Source organism: Erpetoichthys calabaricus, chromosome 15 (assembly GCF_900747795.2).
Source record: "Erpetoichthys calabaricus chromosome 15, fErpCal1.3, whole genome shotgun sequence".
NCBI classification, from domain to species: Eukaryota; Metazoa; Chordata; class Cladistia; order Polypteriformes; family Polypteridae; genus Erpetoichthys; species Erpetoichthys calabaricus.
In genome coordinates this window covers 40,907,653-40,932,275 of record NC_041408.2, presented here as the reverse complement: position 1 = coordinate 40,932,275, position 24,623 = coordinate 40,907,653, and the positions used below count along the sequence as shown (strand labels likewise).

Below are 24,623 nucleotides of genomic sequence, written 5' to 3'. Positions count from 1 at the left end.
ATATATATATATATATATATATATATATATATATATATATATATATATATATATATATATATATATATATATATATATATATATATATATATATATATAAACTGACCTGTGATTCCCTAGTCTAACGACTTATCCATGGGCTTGTTTAATTCAGGCAGGAGAATGTTCAACTTTCCTTTAAAACCCCATACACCCCAACTCTCAAGGGGAGAAGCAAAACGTAGCAGAGAATGGGGGAAGCAATGAGAAGCTTGGAGTACTGGGAATTGAACATTCACTGAAATTCTTTGGGGAATCAAAGAGAAGGCTGGGACTCTTCCCAGTGGCACTTCAAAATGCCGTTCTAAAATGTTCTCTCAAACTAACAAGCTGCGAGTGGCCCTCTCCAAGAGAAGCTGAAAAAGTGAAATTCTCTTCTCTTCGTGGATCAGAAGAAGAGATACTGTCTATAAAGCCAAAGCTGTGTGCCAGTAGTCTGACAAGGCTGAGAAGCCATTACTTCAAGAAGAAAACTTCAAGATCTAAACTCTTGGGCCAGAATAAATAATGCCTTTCCCTATGAAGTGGCAAAAGACAGCAATCTGAGAAAGCAGCAGCCGCCAAAGAGACAAAGAGTATGCTCCAACACATGAAAATTCCTCCACTTGAACCCAAATCAACAACAGCACCAACAGCTCCACACAACATCAGACAACATCTTAAAAGACTTGGTATCGTAAAACTGTTTATCTGTGTCAAGATAAACTAGAACTTTAAGTATTTGTATAGGCAGTCTATGTTTTACTTGTCTGTCTAGTCTGTCTGCATCCAGTCTTATATGTCAACTAGCTGTACCCCATGGCTATGTCCACATAGTAATGAAACAGGACAAACTTTAAAAATCAATAGATGGCACTATATCTGATCGTGTTCAGCTCTGACGGGAGAGCGTTCCCTGTGTGGGGAGAAAAGCACATGGTAATGATATCTCTGGCAATCAGCAGCTACCCTCTAAAACACATGGCGCTCTGATCTCTCTCTCTCAAAAACGTTAAATGTTACTCCTTAACAATCTGTAGATGATAATGTCTGTTGAACAAACAGGTATCGCTAGCTAAGTGGAGGCAAGGTGCACTCCAACACATGGAGAGAGACGTAGACCAACTCAAACAGAGGCTGAGGAGTGAATGAGGAAGGCCCCGCCCCCAGCCACTCTCTTCGATTTGCATAAATACATCAGTACCACAAGCGAACTATGGTACTTAGCGTGATGAGAGAAGTCGCAAAATCAACCGGAAAGTTCAAGCAAATTACAGAAAACAACCAGATCTAAATCCATTAAGTAATTCTCTTGTGAAAAGCGGACATACATACAGACAGACAGAACGCGCTTGGACCATGAATTTTTTAAAACCGTTTCTTAGTGAGCACCTATGGACCAAGGGTAACCTACATTCCAAATTTCAAGTCTGAAGTCCTCATGGTTTGGGTGATTTGTGATGAATGAGTCAGTGGTATATGGATTTTATACAGTATATATAGATATATATCTGCAATTACCATACTTCTGTAATCCTTTTATTAATAAATTATATTATTCTATACCTTAAAATGAGTGTTACCTTGTGTTACCAGTTACCTTGATATAAGTCTAGAGGCCCCATCCTATACAAGGAAAAGGAAAGGTAAATAAAGTAGGAGTCTTGACAAATTATTTGTAGTAATTACAAATAATTGCTGAAGGCGAAACTGATAATCGACCAACTTAAAATTTACTCGGTTCTTACATTTAAATTGACTGCCCTGGTGAGCAAATTAAAATTTCTTTTTCAAATTTCTACAGCCTAACCCTATACAAAAATCATACAAATGCTTGGTTACAAAAGCATTTTTAGTCTGCTCTACTCAAGAAAGATCTGTTCATGTGAACCATCCCTGATTGACAGAAAGTTCAGAGTATCTTAGAAGAAGAAACAGAGAGATGCCTGAAGCTAGAAAAGGCTACAAAAAACTTTCCAACAGCCTGGATGTTTAATTAGTCCTCAGCAAGACTAATGGAGGACACTCCTTATTATGGCTACTCTCCTTATGACTGGGCATCCTGCAAAGATCATAGCAAAAACACAATAAGAAGTGAAGAAAGAAGCAGAAAGAACCCCAGGGTATGAACAAAGGACATGTACATGTTTTCTTGATTTGTTAAAGTCTTTGCTCATGTGTTCATTATAAGAAAAATGCTGAACAAGAATGATGTTCATGGAAGGACACCACGAAGGAGGGTATGTTCCACAATTCTACTGGGACAATGGTCAATTGAACAATTTGGAAGAAACATGCAATGTTTAGTTTTGCCAAACAAAAGAAACACTGTATACACAAAGCCTCAATCCCTGCAACTGTAAAGCATCATGGTTTGGGCTGTTTGAAAGTTTCAGGGCCTGTACAGTTCGCTATCATAGAAGGAAGAATGAAATTGTATCAAGAAAATGTACAGGAGAATGACTGGGTAACTCTCTCTTATATGAAACTTAATAGAAGATGGGTTATGCAACAAGAAAATGACCCAAAATAGGAATAAATCAACAGCAGAATGGCTTTAACAGAAGAAAATTTGAATTCTGAAATGGTAAATTCAGAATCCAGACCTCAGCCCAATTTAGATGCTGTGGTATAGGGCTGGGCAATTAATCGAAAAGTAATCGAAATCGACATTCAGAACCTATAATCGATCAAATTTTTCCAGGTCGATTATTTCGATTACTTTCCCTTTAAAAACACTACCGCGTGTGGAGTCACGTGACCCCGCTCCGTTATGTTACGTTATTCCGCCAACATGTCGAGCATGGAGAGCTTAAACACTGACACACCTTAGCAACAAGAGCAGCTTGTACCAAAGAAAAACGCAGTCTCCCTCATTTGGACACATTTTGGCTTCAGTAAGGATGACATCGAACAAAATGAAGTCAGATGTAGACACTGTAGAAAAACAGTTTCGACGCCCAAAGGTAACACCACCAATTTGTTTCAACACTTGAAGCACAATCACATTACTGAATATGAACAGTGCATGGCTTAAAAAAAACAAAAAGAGACTGACAAGCGCCCAGCAACAAGTGCCTCCGCAAAGCAGATGTCGATAACACAAGCGTTCACAAATGCCACACAGTATGAGAAGAGTTCAAGAAGATGGAAAGAAATAACTGACGCTATTTGTTATTACATCGCAAAGGATATGACTCCCTTGGCTACAGTGGAGCGAAGCGGGTTTAAACACCTCGTTAAAACTCTCGACAGAAGATACACTGTGCCATCGCGATCACATTTTTCTAAAACTGTGCTGCCAGACATGTACAAGACATGTAAAAATGTAGCTGCTGAACTGAAAAATGTTCAACACTTTGCAGCCACATCTGATCTCTGGTCAAGTAGGACGATGGACCCATTCTTGAGCCTTACTTTGCACTACATTGACGATGATTGGAAGCTGCGCCAGAGATGCCTTGAGACGGCATATTTTCCAGCCAATCACACGGCAGATATGATTGCGCAAGGTCTGAAAGATATGCTTTCTGAATGTTGACCTCGCGGAAGAAAAACTTTCAGCCATTACAACAGACAACGGTGCTAATGTTGTCAAAGCTGCTGCGCTTAATGGATGGTTACGGCAGCAGTGTTTTGGACACCGCCTACACCTTGCAATTGGTAAGTACACGTCAGCTTAATTAAATATAATGGCATAAAAGCAAAAGAGGTTATTAGGAAGCTTTTTTTAAGGGAGTGAGGCAACACCTTCAGCAAGTTCAGCTACACCCACTCTGTCACTTCAGCAATCGCTAGAAGCAGAGATAAGCAGCTATTTGGTGTCCCCCATGCTGGATAGTGAGGCAAATCCACTGGACCGGTGGAGGAAGCATCATGTACACTTTCCCACTCTAAGTAAGGTGGCAAAAAAGTATCTCTGCATACCAGCTACTATCTCCCCATCAGAGTGGGTTTTCAGTTCGGGCGGAAACATTGTTACCTGCCTCAGGTCCTGCCTGAAACCTGAAAAGGTTAACATGCTCGTGTTTCTTAGTAAGAACTTAGAGTAAATTCATGTTAATATAGTGACATGACAAGATCGCTAAGATCACCTCATGCAACAGTGTTTAGAGAGTTCTATTTTCATTACAACATTAAAATATTTGTTTACAGAAGATGCAAGAAATGCACTGTTTAAAATATTATTTACAGGATATATAAGAGTTATTTTATTTAGAAGAGATACTGTTTATTTTCTACTTTTAATAAGAAAAATATTGAAAATAATTTATTTTGTTTCCAAAAGTGCAAGTTATTTATTTTTACTTTTTTTATAAGAACAAAGTGACTGTTCGTTTTAGGCAATGTGTGCTTTAATTTCAGTTGTTCAACATTGATGTTCAATAAATAATCACAGATAGAAGATAGTGTGTTTCCTTCAATTATTTTAAAATCAAGTAATGCACCCTTCATTCAAAAATCTCTCACTTGTAATATGTGAGCATATTTACTGTACAAAACTTGTCAGTGAACTATGAGGGCAAAAAATAAATAAATAAACTAATCGTTCATTAATCGTAATCGAGTTAAAATGTTCAATTAATCGAGATTTTGATTTTAGGCCAAATCGCCCAGCCCTACTGTGGTAACATAAAAAGAATTTTAATACAAGGAGAAATAGTCTAAAAATTCATCCTAAATGTTGTGCTAGACAAATTAGCTGCTACATTAAATGTCTGGTGGAAGTTTATCACTGTAAAAGAGATTTCTGCCAATTCTTAAGTACAAGGGTATACACATATTTTCCAGGCTGGACTATAAATATTTAAAAATGTGTTCAGAATTGACAAGTAGTACAGTCGGACCTCACTAAGTCGACCCTCCCTAAGGTCGAAAACCTCCCTATGTCCGAATTACTCATTAGTCCCCGGCCAAATTCCCATAAGACCAATGTATTTTAGATCTCCTCAACTCGAAAACTTTTCGGCTCCCAACCTCCGTTAGTCGAATTTTCTATGGCCTTTGGGTTATTATTCTGAGGCTACATTTCAGAACACGTGGTCTGGAAAACCAAGAAAAGGGACGCAAAGTCTTACCTTAATGCATTCCACAAGGGATTAAGCAACTCTCTGAGGGTAGGACGTCTATTTTGAGACCAAAAATGAAAACTAAAGGGAATGGCTGGAATAATCCGCATCCCTTCAGTGCTCCATGAGTCATAACCAACCGGGTGGCGTCTGGAATTTCCAAATTGTCTCAAGAAAGACGTTTTTAACCCATTTTCCCTTCACCTTTGTCAGTCTCTTGTCGGGAGGAGCCTTGAATAGTGTTCGTGTCTGTGTGCTTCTCCATAGTCTCCCGTACAGTACGTGCCCTGAAAATGGCAAGTGGTAAGCGTAAGCTTAAAACGTTGTCAATCGCGGAGAAAGTTACCGTCATCAGAGCCGTCGAAAAGGGCGACAAGAAGAAAGTGGAAATTGCAAAGCAATTCGGCATTCCCACAAGTACGCTCTCCACTTTTCTGAGAGAAAAAGAAAAGATTTTGAAACTGTACAGTGAGAAGTCATGTGGCCATCAGAAGAGGATGAGGGAATGCGAGTATCCCGTCATTGAACAAATGCGTTTTGAAGGGGTTTGTGCAAGCGAGGGATAGGAACGTTCCTATTGACAGGAAGCTTTTGCAAGCAAATGCAGAAGAATTTGCCAAAAAGTTCGGCCATTCAGAATTTAAAGCCAGCAATGGTTGGCTGTACAAATTCAAGAAAAGACACGGAATTGTGTTTAATAGGCTATGTGGCGAAAGTGCGCAAGTGCCAGAAGAAGATTGCAGTCATTGGATACAGAAACTGCCAGAAATTGTTCAAGATTACAGTCCTGATGACGTCTTCAATGCAGACGAAACTGGTTTACAGTAATCCCTCCTCTATCGCGGGGGTTGCGTTCCAGACCCCCCCGCGAAAGGTGAAAATCCGCGAAGTAGAAACCATATGTTTATATGGTTATTTTTATATTGTCATGCTTGGGTCACAGATTTGCACAGAAACCCTGGAGGTTGTTGAGAGACAGGAATTTTATTCAAACACTGCAAACAAACATTTGTCTCTTTTTCAAAAGTTTAAACTGTGCTCCATGACAAGACGGAGATGACATTTCCGTCTCACAATTAAAAGAATGCAAACAAATCTTCCACTTCAAAGGAGTGCGCGTCAGGAGCAGAGAATGTCAGAGAGAGAGAGAAAAAAGCAAACAGAAATCAATAGGACTGTTTGGCTTTTAAGTATGCGAAGCACCGCCGGACAAAGCAGCTGCAAGGATGTACAATGTAAAGGTAGTCTTTCAGCATTTTTTAGAGGAGCGTCCGTATCCTCTAGGCCAGTGTGCGAACAGCCCCCCTGCTCACCCCGTCAGGAGCACAGAATGTCAGAGCGAGAGAGAGAGAGAAAAGCGGTTTGATCTTTTATGTATGCGAAGCACCGTGTGGGAAGCATATTGCTTGACAAATCAGCCATATGTAAGCCCACCAAGGAAGAGAGCAATGTGAAGGTAATCTTTCAGCGTTTTTTGAGGAGCGGCCGTATCCTATAGGGGTGCGAACAGCTCCCGTGCTCACAATATATTTGAGGAGTTTCATCTATTTTACTAAACCACAGTTAATATATGCACGGCGGACGCACCGAGGCGCATGTGCACTGCGGCCTTGGCGCCTGCCCCAGAGTCCAGAGTCAAACGCAGCGGCTTTCCAGAGTAAGTAGGTGGCGCCCGAACAACACAACATCTCTGCACCCAAACAACACAACCTGTACAGTCAAACGTAGCGGCTTCGCAAAACGCGGCAGATTCCCAGAGTCAGTAGGTGGCGCCCAAACAACACAACCTGTAAGCGTGCAAACAACACCACCTGTAAACTAGACTTGCTCTAATCCACTGTGCCAGTAATGTAGATTACATAATGGTCATTCTTCCCAAACGCGGCGGATTCCCAGAGTCGGTAGGTGGCGCTCAAACAACACAACCTGTACGCACCCAAACACCACCACCTGTAAACTAGACTTGCTCTAATAAACACAATGAACGAGCGCGCCCACAACGCGCTTTTGACAAAGCACAGGCAAAGGAGGCACGTATCCAAATGGAGGGAGCTCAACGATTAGTGATACAAACACGATCCCGTATGGCTACGACCTGTAAACGAGCCTGTATGGATACAAACAATGAACGAAAGCGCCCACACAAAGAAACTGCTTTAGTTCAAATAGGGTTATTGAATTAAATGGAAACTTTACCATGCCTACGAACTGTGAACTAAACCTGAGGTAAAGCATGCACGCCAGGTTGTACAGCTGCCCGGACGCGACCGCCCACACCACCGCATATACCCTCCATGATATTTCATCACGCAGCGGCTTCCCACCGAGGCGCATATTGCGCCGTGGCGCACACCCCAGAGTCAAACGCAGCGGCTTCCCAGAGTCAGTAAGTGGCGCCCAAACAACACAACCTGTTCACTACACTTGCTTTAATCCACTGTGCCAGTAATATAGATCACATAACGGTCACAGACTCAAACCCAGCGGCTTCCCCGACTTAGCGGCTGGCACACGAACACCACAACCTGTAAACTAAACTTGCTGTGCTCCACTCTACCAGCAGTCGGTGTCAGCAAAGGCGACAGAATCACGTCTCCACAAAACGAGACCGCTTTAGTACAGATATGCTTATTTAATTAAATGACACTTCCCCAGACGCACCCACCCTCCATGATATGTCATCCATCCAAATATCAGACGGAACAGAAACTGATTGCCATTCTTGGATTTCCAATTCGCTAGCGAATCGCGGGCTTACTTGTTTAATACGCGCTCTGGTTGGGTAGCTTCTCAGCCATCTGCCAATAGCGTCCCTTGTATGAAATCAACTGGGCAAACCAACTGAGGAAGCATGTACCAGAAATTAAAAGACCCATTGTCAGCAGAAATCTGCGAACCTGCAAAAAATCTGCGATATATATTTAAATATGCTTACATATAAAATCCACGATAGAGTGTGTTTCAGTCCATTGACGAGATTGAGGAGATTGTCGAGCTAGATGCATCGGCACATCGACACCAAACGAAGTTAACAGACTTTTTTCTCTAAAGGTAACCTGTTTCATTGCACTGTTCGATAGTACATACTATAGATGCATGTACCGGTATGTAGCCTACATTTATACGTATAAAACGACAATATAATAAATAGTTATATAATAATTAAGCCGGAAAAATAATGTCCTTGATTAACCCGCGCCTATTACGCTGTTTTCCCTAACTCGAAAACTCAGTAAGTCGAATTTTTTTTCGGGTCCCTTTGAGTTCGATTTAGCGAGGTCCGACTGTAGTACAATTTTATTAGTTTAAGATGATTGTGTTGAAGATCAGACCCACTGCGAAAAAGAAGATGTTGCCAAAACTGGATACCATGATGAAAAATCCTTCTCCAGGACACACTCTCTTGGAGCATTTTTAGCCACAAGCTTATTCCACCACAGTGTGCTAAGAAGCATTTCTGGAGGTATTTTCTTCTCACTGCTATTAGGCATGTCAATGCTTCCTCGTGATGTACTTTTAAGTTTATTTTGAAATACAGGTAAAATTCCATTACAACGAACTCCCAGGGACCTAAAAAATATTTTGTTGTAACAAAAATTTTGTTGTAATGAGATTCTGTATTTGTCACTATAGTGCTTTCTTTAACTTGCGCCCAGGCGTCTGCAATCATTTCAATAGCTTCTTTCGCATTAATTTTAATCTCCTCCTGCCTACAAGTTATGGTTACAAGAATTTTTCTCAGCATTTCCTTGTGATAATACACTTTCAGGGGTGTGAATGATGCCCAAATCCAATGGCTGAAGCACTGCTGTGCAATTGGGTGGGAGGAACTCCATGCGAACATTATCTAAATGTGCAAGCACAGTTATCAATCAGGAGCCGAATCATCCATTTCTTCTTCATATTGTGAGGTTTCTGAAATCTTTTGAGACCCCCCCCCCCCCCAAAAAAACAGTAACGACATGCTGAAGTGCGTCACGCAATAAGTCCCTGTCTTGCACCCCAAAACACAAGGCTGAGTCTCAGTACTTTAGCAAAACCAGTTTTATTCAGCTTGAAACAGGAACGGCACACTTATTTATTGTAGCGTGATCTGCCACTCTGCTATACACAGACACAGTAGATCAGTGATCAAGTAATCCTGCTCCCCGCATTTACAATGTTCTTTGCATATCGCCCATCAATATCTTTTCTGTTTGTTTTGGCGGAGAGACGCACCATAGCTGAAAGACGCAGCACAGCTTTGAACCGGATGTTGCCCTAGCAAAAGATAAACAGTCTTCCATAGACGTGGAGTTTGGACGCTCTTCGGTGTGCTGTCTAGTTGAGGGAGGTCCCAAGAGAGTTTACAAACCTGACATTTTCTTGAATGAGTGCCGCATTAATAGGAATGTTTCTTGAACGAGCATCACTGAACCACATAAAAACGGCTTTTTTGACGTCTTCAAATGCAGCAGATCACATAAGTTTGCGACCCGAGATTTTTCTTCTTTTTTTGCTCAGTCTTTCAAGAAAGTTGACAGCATCGATAGCGATAGCGAAATTCCGAATTCACTGGCAATGTCTTTTTTCTTTTTGCCGCAATCGAGAGCTGCAAAAATGAAAAGCTTTTTTTTTTCCCTAATATGAACTGTTATCGTTTTTCATGTCTGCCATTTCTATAGGAGGGTGACAGTGAGTTAAATTCCAATGGATGTTTTTCAAATGTTGACGAGCGATACGCAAATGGTATCACTGAAAACCTTAAGAAACAAAAAAGGCAAAAAAAAAAAAAAACAAACAGTATGAGGAAATTTCGAAGAAAGAAAAAAAAATTTACAATGTTTCTGTTTGGGGGATCGTTGTGCACAACTGAGCTGCGGCCACAGAACTGCTTTGCGGATGATTCATTCAGGCATTTCAATGTCTTTTGGGCACTTCGTTGTAATGAAAGTATCTGCTGAATATACTTTGTAGTAACGAGATTTCTATAGACTTGTGTCATATGGGGAAGCTGTCAGGACCATAAAAATGAAAATTTCGATATTCGTTGTAACAGAATTTTACCTGTATTTGCATAAAACATCCATCCCGCTCAATCCTAACACAGGGTCATGGGGGTCTGCTGGAGCCAATCTCAGCCAACACAGGGTGCAAAGCAGGAAACCACCACCGCAGGACACACACACACACATGCACACACACCAAGCACACACTAGGGCCAATTTAGAATCACCAATGCACCTAACCTGCATGTCTTTGGACTGTGGGAGGAAACTGGAGCTACACTTTTAAAATTTTTATTTGTGTATTTGTTGATTGATTGGCTGCATTATTTGTCCTGTGAATATGTATCCTTGTTTTTTTATGTTTCTGCTGCTGTATGATTAATAAAGTCTGTTTAATCTAATCTAATTTTTATGAGTACCATATATACTCGCATTTAAGTTCTCCCGTGGATAAGTCAGGCTTTATTGTACAGTATAATTTCCGGTATTTTATAATGTCGGTCGTATAAATCGAACGCGGAAAACTCACGCTATTGATCCAAAAAGATTATGATATGCTAACGCCCACCTGAGAAAGTAACCACGGAGCACACTGCCTTTTTTTTTCCCCCAAATGTGTTGTGCCTATGTGACCACACGGTAATACCAGAACTATTCCAAAGCGACTTTTGTACTGTATGTGTTTTTTGTATCTCACACCCTCATACACCTTTATCATAAGTGCATCCCTTATCTACGATGGAGCGTTCGATCAGAAGAAAACATGTTACCAAGAAATTGGTAACTGCACTATTGCAACAAAATTCGATGTGCGAGATTGAAGGAAGCAAGAAGATGTTAAAAAAAAAGTGTCGTATTTTTGAATGGGGTAAAAGTCAGGGTCTGATTTTATAATGGATTTTTTGGGTTTCAAGACCTGACTTATATGTGAGTTGTGGCACGCGGCTGGGGGTGGTACCCAGCCAGGACGACCCAGGAGGACCGGAGGAGGGCTCACGCCTCCTCCAGACCACAAGGGGGCGACCACCCTGATTGCTATGGGGACCACGGGTACAGAGCTTTGAAGCTGGACCCTGTAGGAGCCTGTGGTCACCGCTAGGGGGCGCCCCAATGCATGGAGAGCCCTGGACCTCAGCACTTATAAACTATATAAACGGTGTGTTGGACTTTAAAGTGATGTCCGTCTGTCTGTGTCCAGGCTGCTTCCCACAGAGTTTATACGGTAATTGAATACAAGTAATTCCAAAGGGAATTATAAACTTTTTATTTTAACTTTATAATTCAAATATATTTTAAAATTCAAAATATCTTAAATGTTATTTTATCTTGTTGACCTGAAAAACTTCTCATTGGCTTACTCTGCTGAGATACCCAGCTTTGATTTGTGCCTTGAAGAGATTCCAGCATCTCTTACATATATTTCTGTTCTGGTTCGTCCTGCTTCCACTTCAAAACCGGTCCCACCCACACGCAGCTGACACAGCATTTCTTGATTCCTATTCGTCCTCTTCCAAACCCTTCCCCATGCTGCCTGTGGCTCCTTTTCAACACCGGTCCCGTCCACACGCAGCCAACACGGCATTTCTCGATTCCTATTTGTCCTCTTCCAAACCCTTCCCCACGCTGCCTGCGGCCTCCCATACACCTTGCTATTTTCGTTATACTGCAACGGTTGTTTCCTAAGCCTTTGTTATAAAATGAACGACAGTATCTTCTCTGTCGACGGGTTTTTGTACAATGTCATCTCTATTCCGGGATCTGGCAACTATCTGTTCCTATCAGTGGGTTATTTCTTGACACAAATGGTTGACGAAGGCAAATTTATCACCAAATCTCTCCACTATACGCTAACACTTCTACCTCTCCAGGATATGGACAGTTGTATGTTTGACACAGCGCAAGCTACTGAAGTACGCTTACAAAATAAAGCAAACTCTGCATGCAGCGAAAATGTACTTCTCCAGCTAGATTCCATGCTTAGAACCATCAACCCCTTCGCTAAATCATACAAACACATGCATGAAATCGTTCAGTCCAATCCAACAGCATCTGTACAAATGGTTTTCAAGGAAAAACCTAGGGAGGATTTATGACGATACAATGCCCCGACATTGCAGCGATTTTCATCAGAGAAGATGGCGAACCGCCTGCCAAAAGGGACATTTGCATCTATCTCATAGGCAACTCCTGTAAACAGATTTCCACGCTCAATATGAATTGTGATCCTATGGTTTATCCACTTTTATTACCCACTTTTATTCCCTTACAGAGACATTGGCTGGCACAAACACTTACAACATGTTCCCAATAAAAGAAGCGCCAAGTGAATAAGGCTTACTCAATGCCAATTTTATGTGTACAGGTTCGCAATGAGGAATACATTTAGTACTTTGCACTCCAGCGGCAAACTATTCCAACAGTACGTCATAGATGCGTATGTTAAAACAGAGGGCGCGCGTCTCAACTATCTCAGATTACATCAACAAGATCTGAGTGTGGAACTATCAGATGCATTGCAAGCAAAGGCTGAAAATAACAACGTACGTGTAGGCAAAATGATCATACTACCGTCCACATTTCCAGGAAGTCCAAGATACATGCAACAAAACTATCAGGATGCCATGGCCATAGTACGTAAATTCGGAAAGCCTGATTTATTTATCACTTTCACATGTAATCCTGCTTGCCTGGAAATTCTACATGCACACTGCTTCTTTCAAGATGTATTTATTTCTTCTTGATTTCTAAATTCCTTTCTCACCGTTTTCCATTCCTATTCTTACACCGCCGTATGCTACGGCGGGCGTCGGCTAGTCTTATTCTAATGTGACAATGGAGTTGACACAAAACAGAAAAAAAAACAACATTTTTGATATTTATGTATTTTGGACATAGTATGTACTGTATTTTGAGAAATCATCAAGCAAAATTCTGATTTCTCACAGATTTTTGCAAATATAGTATATGCATATATTTTTATGGTAAAAATCATATTAGTCCATGCATTAAGATGATAAATTGCATGTTTAAAATTCAACAGAATCAATTTTGAATTTCCATAAACACTTAAGAGTCTGCAAGATTGTTTTTATGCATTTTCTAGCCATACGGTAAAAGGGATACTAATTTTAAGACTAAAAATTACAACCTGCATCTTGCCCAAACCAAAAGGCTCCGTATTATATAGAATGCTCCAACTTAAGCTATTAATGGCAAAATTTACCTTGAAATGCTATAGTAAAACACTAAAAAGAGCATTTTTAATGAGACAACTGAAGAAGATTTGGATGAAAACTACAATATTTTTAGAATAAAAGTCAGAGTATGAATTTTATTTATTATTGTCTCATATAATGAAATGTGTTCTAATAAGGAATTGGCATTGGTATGACAATATCCTGAGCAAAAGTACACTGGTGTGTAGGGAAGAGCTGATAATTATGTTGACATCATTCCCAAACCAAGAATCAGAAATAAAAAGGATGGAAAGAATGTCAGTACACTATACTGTATGTCACACTCATAAACCCACACCTACTCAGATCAGCCCCAATCAAGCACACAGAGAATATGCAAACTATTAAGAAACATATGTTTTGAAAAATAAATTCCTAATACAGTTTAAACAGTTGTACATAAATACACTGCTCGAAAAAAGTAAGGGGACACTTATTCCACATATTGAATCTCGATGAGTGAAATATTGAAGTGGAAAATACTATGCAATTCCTTGAGAACAAAATGATGTAACAACAAGCAATCTGAGACCAAAATCACCAACCCACTGAGGGCTGAATTCAACATTACACAGAAAATCTAAGTGAAAGCTTGAAATCACAGGCTGATCCAACCTGCATGAAATTCATCCAAGCAACTTATAATGTGACTTATATGCACTCCCAACAATATCGGCATGCTCCTGATGAGGAGACCAATGGTGTTGTGGGGGATCTCTTCCCAGGCCTGGATCAGGGCATCAGTGGACCCCTTGGACAGTCTGGGTTAAATTTCATTATGAGTTTGTGCAACCTGAAGTGTCATCAACAGCTGCAACAGTATCAATACATATACAGTTCATATTTCTAAGGAAAGCCCAGATGTCTCCATTTATGCTTACCAATTTATGTATACAAGAGAATACATCCTCACCAGCTGCATAAGCCATATTAATCACTACAGATAAGGTTCAAATTCTCACAGGATATTACTGATACACTGCTCCCTTCCGTTCAGGACATACATAAAACACACTGTCTTAGAAACACAAACCACAGTCATAAAAAACTTTTGTACAGTCATTTGTCCTCCTCCATTTCAGACACTTGTAAAATTACATTCATTGACTTTTTTTTATCCCCAGGTCATAAGCCTATTCAACTAACTGATGTGGGTTTCAAATATTATAGTGTATTTATATTTAATGTGTGATGTCATTTGTATTATACTACATCCACAAATCCATGGGAGACATGCAAACAAGAATCTCACTGTAATATATACACAACTTTAAATTTGAAATTGTAATATAATTTATGTTCTACTTATCATTCCACAGGACAAGATTCTTCACAATACAGTATGTACAATAAAATTGACTGGGAATCTCCATTTATTCCTACTGCCCTTCTCCAAAAAGTGTACCGCATTTTGAGAGTTTTAGAACAGTTATATATTATATATTATTGTTAAAAGATAATTTATTGTTTTTAAGCAATTCAAATAAAACATTTTAATTTTGACAAATGAATAGATCAACATATGAAACAGAAGTAACTATATTTATCACACTATGCCTATGAACCAAACTCACCTCTCTAACAGACAACTGAGCTGGAAGGGACACAGATATTACAAAGTTGTCAAACTGGAATTGAGCACTTTTAACTTCATTGGAAATCTGTAAGGAAATTAACAGTTAAGATATAAAGGATCTTGTAAGTACACATTTTTGCAAGCCATATTAACAATGTTTTAAAGATATGTTTAATAATGAACTGCAAATATATTGATTTTCTTATATCAATGGAGCTAATTAGCATCTCAATTTAATAAACTTTTCAATACTTTTAAACGGGTTCAAAAAACTGGAATCAGTGAGTGTTATGGTGGCACAGTGGTTAATGCCACTGCCTTACAACTCCAGGAGAATCTGGTTTTAAATACCTGCTCAGTCACTGTCCATGTGGAGTTTATACTGTACCTTCCTCTATGGGTTCTCTTTGAGTACATCAGTTTAGGTTAGGTGGCGATTCTAAAGTGTTCTTGTGTGTGAGTTTACCCTAATATGGACTGCTTTCTCACTCAGGATTGATTGGTTCCTTGTCCTCAGCACTGCAGAATAAGCTCAATTTTCCCTTGATAAAGCGAATTAACTTTTTTTTTTTTTTTAAACTGGAAATCATTCAAAACATAAACATACAACACCATATGAATATTACCATTAACAGACATTGATCAAAAGAAGAAGCGATACTATGCTGTGAGTAAATTGACCCCAAGAGCATTATTTACCACATAAACATTTTGTGTTCTCCTTCTGTTTATTAATCTACATTACTGACAGAGACAGGATACAACATTCTATGACTCAGAATGAGATTAAGCAAGTGAGAAAAATGGACCGAAGGATTTGACTAAGTGCTCCATTGCTAATTATGTACTATATGTTGTAACATGAATAAATACTACAAGAAGCAACTTTCAAAACTTACATGTGCTGCAAAATCCTTTTCGCTATAGTCTTGGAGTACTCCAAGACATACCACACAGATATTTTCTCCATCTTTGTTACTACAGATGAATTCAGGCACTGTTAAAGATATAGTATCATTTTGGTCTTGTCCTGTATTTAGGTTATTTGGTTCCTCCAGTTTAATCTTCTTAAAAGGTGGATCCTTTTCTTCTTGTATGTAAGGAACACATTTGTTTACATCATTGGGAAAAGCAAAATCAAATAATTGCTGAGCCAAAACCTAAAGAATAGACAATAAAATTATTTGAATTTAAAATATTTTTACAAAATATTATCTTCATACATTGACCACTTTCCAAGTAATGGAAGTAGAATTTTATAACTGTTTCTAACTATTATATAGCAGGAGTACCAGTACTCTAATTCAGCATCGCAAAACAGGTTAGTTCTGGAGATTGCACCAGCAACCTCACAAGGCCACACTGTCTGTCTGCCTGTTAAATATTAATACTCAATCTAAGCATGCATCCATCCTCTTCCGCTTATCTGAGATCGGGTTGCGGGGGCAGCAGCTTCAGCAGAGATGCCCAGACTTCCATCTTCAATCTAAGCAGTGCTTATTAAAAAGATGCACATAAGAAAAGAGATAGATATGTGATAAAAAGCAAAACAAAAAGGTTTTTTTTATTATTTTCCAATACCAACAACACAAAAGTAAATTATGTGTATTTCATTTTATTTTCTCAGGGTACACTGTAATCAAATAACATAATATTCTCAAACATGTCCGATTCAATTTACAGTACTTGCTGCAAAAGGACACACTGTCCAGGATACCATTCCACTGCAGGGCCCACTCGTAGACACTGGGCCAAATTGGAAGAGCCAACACGCCTAACTTGCACATCATTGAAGATGTGAGAGAATGCCTGACTACTTAGTGAAAAACCCACTCAGACAAGGGAAGAACAAGGAACTACCTCATGAACAATCACTAAACATAGGATTCAAAACAGGGGCATCATTTATAAAACTTTGTGTGGATTGGAGTGTGAAAATATGCTCATGCCAAAAAACAGTAAAGTGAACATACCATAAAAAAACCTGATTTATAAAAGTTGACTTATGCAATCTCTACACAATTTATGGATGATAAATCACAATCACCTTGTAAATATGCATATGTGAATGCGCCTTGAATGTCACCCTGAAACATCCATATATGGAGCATGCTAATCAACCTCATACATAAGCAATCACCATGCTACAGAACTTCAATGGTTGGCACAGCAGCTTATTACTGACATGTCAAGACCCTCTCACCTACATTAAACAGAGGGCAAGATTATGTTCAGCATTATAGCGCCCCTTCTCTTAGTTCTGTGGGTTCTATAAATGTGTAAGGCACCATCATCTCAGTGGTTAGTCACTATCACCTGGCTCATTTAATGACATGATTGACATTGCAATGAATAATACAGGCCATATAAAACATTAAAGATTCAGCCAGTTACCTTACTAACAAGCCAGCCATCACATAAAGCACTATCACATCTGTCAAAGCTACTTTGCCGCAAAATAAATGAATCACATGTTGACGTATGCCAATGAGTCACAATGTTTTCTAGTCAAATCTTAGGTGACTTTTGCATTAATGGAATGTAACTGGTTATGATTAATTTATTCTATGTAGTTGTCCTTATTGTAAGGAGTGCAGTAAAGTGCTCCAGTTATGTTAAGAGAAATGGACACTGCTGCCAACTGCCTTATTATGTTCGCAAAAACGTTTGTTTTGGTTTTCATTTTTATGTACACTTACACCATACAAAACCTAGATGTAGTGCCTCTCTGATCACTTAATGGCTTCCAGGACAGCAGGCATGATGGGAGTGAAGTTTGGCTGAGATACTGTGGACATGTCGGCCACTTGAAGTGACAACAGGTAGCTGATAAAAACTGATGAAAATTCAAAAAAGTTCTTTGGTGCAAATGTGTAGCATTGTTCCTCCTAAAAGGGAACTAAAATGCAGTCTGTGCATCATATTCTTTGTTTTTGAGCTACAATATTTTTGTCACTCCAATGCTAGATAGATAGATAGATAGATAGATAGATAGATAGATAGATAGATAGGATACTTTATTAATCTCAAGGGGAAATTCACATAGTCCAGCAGCAGCATACTGATAAAGAACAATATTAAATTAAAGAGTGATAACAATGCAGGTATAACAGACAGACAATATCTTTGTATAATGTTAACGTTTACCCCCCCGGTTGGAATTGAAAAGTTGCATAGTGTGGAGGAGGAACGATCTCCTCATTCTGTCAGTGGAGCAGGACAGTGACAGAAGTCTGTCGCTGAAGCTGCTCCTCTGTCTGGAGATGATACTGTTTAGTGGATGCAGTGGATTCTCCGTGATTGACAGGAGCCTGCTCAGCGCCAATCTCTCTGCCACAGATGTCAAACTGTCCAGCTTCATGCCTACAATAGAGCCTGCCTTCCTCACCAGTTTGTCCAGGCATGAGGCGTCTTTCTTTTTTATGCTGCCGCCCCAGCACACCACCGCATAGAAGAGGGCGCGTGCCACAACCGTCTGATAGAACATCTGCAGCATCTTATTGCAGATGTTGAAGGACACCAGCCTTCTAAGGAAGTGTTATAGTAACAGCTTAACACTGAATTAAAATGTAATGCGAGTCATTATTTAGCTGGCTTGTCTGCATTTCCCTGCTTGATCAAGGGCATTGTCATTTCCCAGTCTCTCTAAAATGCTGTGTAGGTCAGAGATGCCATAAATACATACATGTTGCCCCATCAAGTTTTCTTTTATAAATCCTGATGTTAGTGTGGAAGTAGCAAACACACATTACGAGCCTCTTTTTGTGCATATGCAAGCTTTATAAATGAGACCCTTGGACATCAGAACTATGAGTTTGCAGTACTAACCACTACATCTGTTTTCATTTCTGCTGTAATATTTGCAATTCTGCATTGAACAATTGGTCTGGGAGAAAAACTGTCCTCTAAATTATTTAAACCAGCTATGCTTAATTACAGTATTATCAAACTAAATCTCACCCTAGTGATCACACTGAGAGAGAGAGAGATTGGGAGCATGCATTGATAGCATGCTGACACACCCACAACACAACTAACCACCCAGACTGGGACCCTCAGCATCACATCGGAACAGTGTGAGGATTTTTTTTATGGTGGCTAGAAAGCCAATCCTGCCACCAGCCCCCAAGTTTTCCTTGTAAGGAAGACCTGCATGCAGGGCTGAATGCTGAATAACGTCATACCCAGGATGAAGCAATTGCAGGTTAAGGGTGTTGCTCAAGGTCCCAATGGAGCAGAGTCACATCTGGAATTTACTGGATTCAAACTGGCAACCTTCAGATTGCCACTGCACATCTCTAGCAACAGAGCCACAAGATCACCAGATCTGATCACATAAAAAATTGCAAACTCAAATACAGCTTATTCATGTATTTTACCCCTTAGAGAATAAGGTATTAAATTATAAAAATGGCTAAATTAAGTAATGGCACTACAACCATAGGCTTTTCCTTTTAAGCCTGTATACTTCTCTTTGATGGAGCTAGGCATACTTCCATCTTCTCTCGCAGACCTCCCATCTCCTGTGTGTCCCAAGACAAAACCAACACACTTGCAGCTTGACAGGAAAATATATAAAACGTTTGCATATAACATAACATTATTATTTGACCATACCAATGTGCATCTTTTTATTACCACTGAAATATACAAAATAACTATATTCACTATTAACAAAAGTAAATCTTAATATTATACCTCATGTTTCATCTAAAAGCACTCTTATAAAGGACGTTTAGCTCTAGAGCAGAAAAACTGGAAACCTTTACAAAAAACTGCCATGGTATAGTTGCAGAAAATGTTCAAAGGTGCTAAAGCTCAAACCCTCCATAATAACCAATCAATTCACACATGTACCTTAGACGGTTGCCTGTACGGTACCTGCAGCCCCACGCAACAGAATCTGAGCACACATCTAGAACAGCAGCCAGACTTCAGGAGTACCCGAACCACTGATCTGTCCTTGTCCTGCAGGGGAAGCATCACAGGACCCTACAGAAACAGAAACAGAAACAGGTATCTTTCATCATTTACCTCGTGTGAAAGTGGAACCGGTCTCCTTCTTAGGCGGGCTCTTTTACACATGTTGTAGTTTTTCTTTACGATACTTTATTTTAAGGCCACGCTGGATTAGTGCAGCCCCTCCACATTCTGAAGCATCTGTTTTTAACCCAGTCCCCCAAACGCGTTTGGAAATTAAAGGGAGCTCAATTCCAGTAACAAATTACTTGCATTTGACAGCGTTTACAGTACACGTATCGACTTCGCTTTTACAAGTCGACGTGTGCTTACAACGAAAATGCGGGAATCAGCAGGTCCCCTATACATTAGATAACCACGCAAAGTCTGTGTACAATATATTAACCATTTCAAAATGTGTCCGTTTTAGCTAATCGCCATACCCAACAACAAATTCTGTTTGAATTCGTTAAACAACTCTCGAAAGATAGCCGAGATTTCGACGGTTCGATCTTCTTGTTGCTGAATGTACTTGTGCAGAGTTTTTACAGACAGAACCAATCGAGCCCGTACGTAAGATAACGATTTAAAGTCGCAGCGCAGCTTTGCTTTGTTTTATTTTCTGTGAGCTGGTTAGGAAAAACTAGCGTGAAAATGAAATGTTAAAGTGACGTTCAGCAAAAGGTGTTTTGTGTATGAATAAAAAATAATACATTAACTGTAAAAATATAATCTTAAAATTAATAATTTTGTCAGAAAATGTTGGTTGCTCAAATTGCAACATACTGCATCTCAGATCTTTTCCAGTCTGCCAGCAAAAGACCGATAGAGAAGAGTCTGTACCATACAATAATGCTGTAATAATAGAGTTCATTTAAATAATCGCTATTTGTAAATTATTTAGTCTGTATAGGTTTTAAACAGATTTCAAAATTTAGTCTGATTGTATAATTAATTTCTTAATACAGAATTAATGAGTAACTTATCAGACTTGACTGGCACAATTTCCTTTAATATGAAAACTGCCCGGCACTTTAGGGTTTGCTTTAAAAATAAGCTTACGCAGCACAGTACTTGTTAATTATTGGACAAACTACCAACTACGTAAAATAAATATGTGGGCATCATTTAAAAAGTTCTTTGCTGTGTTCTGTAATTTTATTAATCTTACTTTATCATTAGAGTGTCTCAAGTGGGTATGGAGGCCGAGTGAATCCTACACCTGGACGCTGTCTGTGATAATTTGGCACATACTTCTCGAGTCTGCAAGGGCAATCAAATTACAGTAGGTTAATTGGCGATTCCAAATTGCACGAAATTTGAATGTGCTCCCGAGATGGATTGAGTGGATCTGAGAACGTTATGTTATGTAGTTTATGAAAACATCTCCGAAGACTTGCTGGGTTAGATTGATTAGCAATGCCAAGCTATAGCCCCTTGAGATATTTCGTCTACAGTGCACCTATTGGATAACTAAGGAAATCTTACACTTTTCGAGATTTCTTTTCAAAATACAAATTTATTTTTTTTATATACTCCAACAAGTTTTGATGTATAGACGATTTTTCTATAGATGTGGTTACTTTAGTTTTGGTTTTATGTTACAAAACAAACAAGATGACTTTTTAGTTAATGTTCTTATTATTTTACTATTTTTTATTCAGAAATGTAAGAATCTTAAAATTTCTCCCACTTCACCATTTTTTTCTAAATGACTTGAATAATTATTTCACTGCCCTAAAGTATGTGAAGAGAAGAACTTCTGAAAGACTGGTAAATTTAATTAGAGAATACGATTTTAAATATACTTTACACCTATGTTATTTATGACTTTCAATTATTTGTAATATAAGTTACGCCTGATTCTTGAAAGATGCACTTTAACTGACCTCGTGTGAAGAGTGATTTCGATCATCTTAATTCAACAATGTTATGATCTACTATACATTTTTGCGAGGAGTGTAACATGTTTTGTTAATTTAAAAATCTGAAGCAACATAATCTAATCCATACCAGAGTCACTGGGGGGATGGGGGGTTGATGGTGCTGGAGCAATCCAGCTAGCACAGGGTGCAAGGCAGGAACAAGCCCTGCACAGGGCGCCAGTTCATCGCAGGTCAAACCCACACAACAAACACAGACTAGAACAATTTGGCGTAATCAGTTCACCCAATCTACATGTCAATGGACAGTGGGAGGAAACCGGAATAAATGGAGGAAACACATAAGTACACGGGGAGAACATGCAAACTCCACTCAGGGAGGACCTGGGACGTGTACCCTGGTCTCCTTAATGTGAAGCAGCAGTGCTAGTACTGCGCTACTATAATCTCATTTTCCCATACCATATTAAAATAGCAGACTAAAACCAATTCAATCCACTGGGATGCCCTGGGAAAATAGAACGGAGAGTATCTGACAAATACTATTTTAAACGTTACTTTGACACTATAGGAGTTGATTTAAAAGTGTCCATAGCAGGGTCTATCCTTACCATACTATTCTTTCAAGATTTACTACAAACTATCATTGGTTGATCCAAATGATACTAGAGTATGGAGAGAATTTGTGTTTAAATGCGATTTTTCTGAAAGCAAGGATTTTATGGGAATTTAAAAGTTGACTAGGGACCTAAAGAAAAATTTCAGACTCTTTCAGTACAGAGCAACGTTTAAGTTATTTGTATTCTCCGACATACCCGCAAATAGTACGTCCTGAAACATGTATGACCTAAACGCCTTGCCATATCAACGATTCTAAGTTGCGTCTTTCATTTACGTTGCAGTTTATGGGTTCGCGAATACTGTGTTTTATCATCATATTGTACAGTTTATTTTTGAACAAAGGGAATGTAAATAATTAAATACGTTTAATAATGTAGGGCTATAAGTATGCCTTAATTGTGTATACTGTAATGCCGGTACATAAGCGGAAGTATAATTTCTGTGATTGATTTATCACGTCTGACAGTCAATTCTCAGGTCAGAGTCCAAAGCGAAGGGGAGTGAGTGACTGAATATCTAATCTGGCCCGTAATGTAAAGGTTGTTGGGAGTTGTTGCTGTAGGGGTTTCGTTGTGGGGAACATTTTCGGGATGGCGGCTCAGCCTCCCCCAAAGCCGTGGGAAAGGCGTATCCCCAGTACCATCTCCAATTTTCAGTAAGTTATTACGTTGTTTGTTTGCTGTAAATTGTGTGAATGTGTTGTTGTTTGAGGCCGTTGAAGGCCGCAACATTCGTAAAATACTTTTTTATCTTGCCCATCTCTGGTAGATGTGCAGCGACGTTCAGAATGCATTCCAAATCAGTTTTTTGAAACTCCCGTTTTAAACATTTTTAGGAATAAGCAAACGCACCCAGACACATTTAAAATAGTCGTTTTGGACCCGGGCCTTTGGCTTTAAAGAGTGTAGACAGACATTAATTATGAATCGTACATATATTTGTAGAAAATGTTTATTGCAGTACGATCAATACAGTTCATTGTATTTTTATTGAAACGGAGTTTTTTTGGTTGAATGAAGCATGCTCTTCACCTGCAGATAACAATTTTGCATTGACAATCGTTTCCAGGAATATCGGCCTAATCAACTCTAGCAACCCATGGCGGCGTGACAGAGTTCGAAGACAGATCACCTTTATTTAAAATCGTTACACCAGTAATGTGTGGTTGTTATGCACAGACTGGAAAAAAGTGTTGCAACGCCAAAATTGACAAGGGAGCCTTTTTTCACAAAAATGGATTAGTTAACGTCAATAGACGCTATTAAAGTCGTCAGTCAGTCGTAGGCTACAGTTTACGACACAATTGCTGTCAATAGAGGATACACTGTAAAGTGCACACTAAATTTATGAAGTTTAGTCTGCATGTCACACTTGAATTGCACTAGTTTTTTCATTTGTTTTACAACTAAAACGCAAACAAAAAAATGACAACTTTTGTGGAACCTGCCAATGTACAGAAGCCGATGGAAGCAGTACAATACAATTATTTTACATTAGAACGGAATAATTTTCTCGACAAAACAAAACTTGACCTCTCTGCTCCTGGCGAGCACGATAACATATGACAACATTGATAACAACAATGAAAGCAAACTGATGAAAACTTGTGTGAAATGTAAGCCTGTATGCATAATGCGTTTATGCTGAGGATGTACAGTGCATCCGGAAAGTATTCACAGCGCATCACTTTTTCCACATTTTGTTATGTTACAGCCTTATTCCAAAATGGATTAAATTCATTTTTTTCCTCAGAATTCTACACCCAACACCCCATAATGACAACGTGAAAAAAGTTTACTTGAGGTTTTTGCAAATTTATTAAAAATAAAAAAACTGAGAAATCACATGTACATAAGTATTCACAGCCTTTGCCCAATACTTTGTCGATGCACCTTTGGCAGCAATTACAGCCTCAAGTCTTTTTGAATATGGTGCCACAAGATTGGCACACCTATCCTTGGCCAGTTTTGCACATTCCTCTTTGCAGCACCTCTCAAGCTCCATCAGGTTGGATGGGAAGCGTCGGTGCACAGCCATTTTAAAATCTCTCCAGAGATGTTCAATCGGATTCAAGTCTGGGCTCTGGCTGGGCCACTCAAGGACATTCACAGAGTTGTCCTGAAGCCACTCATATCTTGGCTGTGTGCTTAGGGTCGTTGTCCTGCTGAAAGATGAACCGTCGCCCCAGTCTGAGGTCAAGAGCGCTCTGGAGCAGGTTTTCATCCAGGATGTCTCTGTACATTGCTGCAGTCATCTTTCCCTTTATCCCGACT

The 24,623-nt window shown here is 39.3% G+C and overlaps 2 protein-coding genes across 2 annotated transcripts in view; one reads left to right on the top strand and one right to left on the bottom strand.

The window, feature by feature from the left end:
• pus10 (pseudouridine synthase 10) overlaps positions 1-20,389 on the bottom strand; it is a 127,606-nt gene extending 107,217 nt beyond the window's left edge. Inside the window, exons 1-4 of the mRNA XM_051919333.1 lie at positions 20,290-20,389; positions 19,745-19,879; positions 15,787-16,047; positions 14,886-14,972 (exon numbers count right to left, since the gene is read on the bottom strand). Coding sequence (XP_051775293.1) covers positions 14,886-14,972; positions 15,787-16,047; positions 19,745-19,870 — 474 coding nt within the window. The 5' untranslated portion in view covers positions 19,871-19,879; positions 20,290-20,389. The remainder of the gene's footprint in view (positions 1-14,885; positions 14,973-15,786; positions 16,048-19,744; positions 19,880-20,289) is intronic.
• Positions 20,390-22,822: 2,433 nt separating this feature from the next.
• The window catches only part of pex13 (peroxisomal biogenesis factor 13), a 92,407-nt gene continuing 90,606 nt past the window's right edge, over positions 22,823-24,623 (top strand). Inside the window, exon 1 of the mRNA XM_028820884.2 lies at positions 22,823-23,005. Within this exon, the coding sequence (XP_028676717.2) occupies positions 22,941-23,005 (65 nt within the window). The 5' untranslated portion in view covers positions 22,823-22,940. The remainder of the gene's footprint in view (positions 23,006-24,623) is intronic.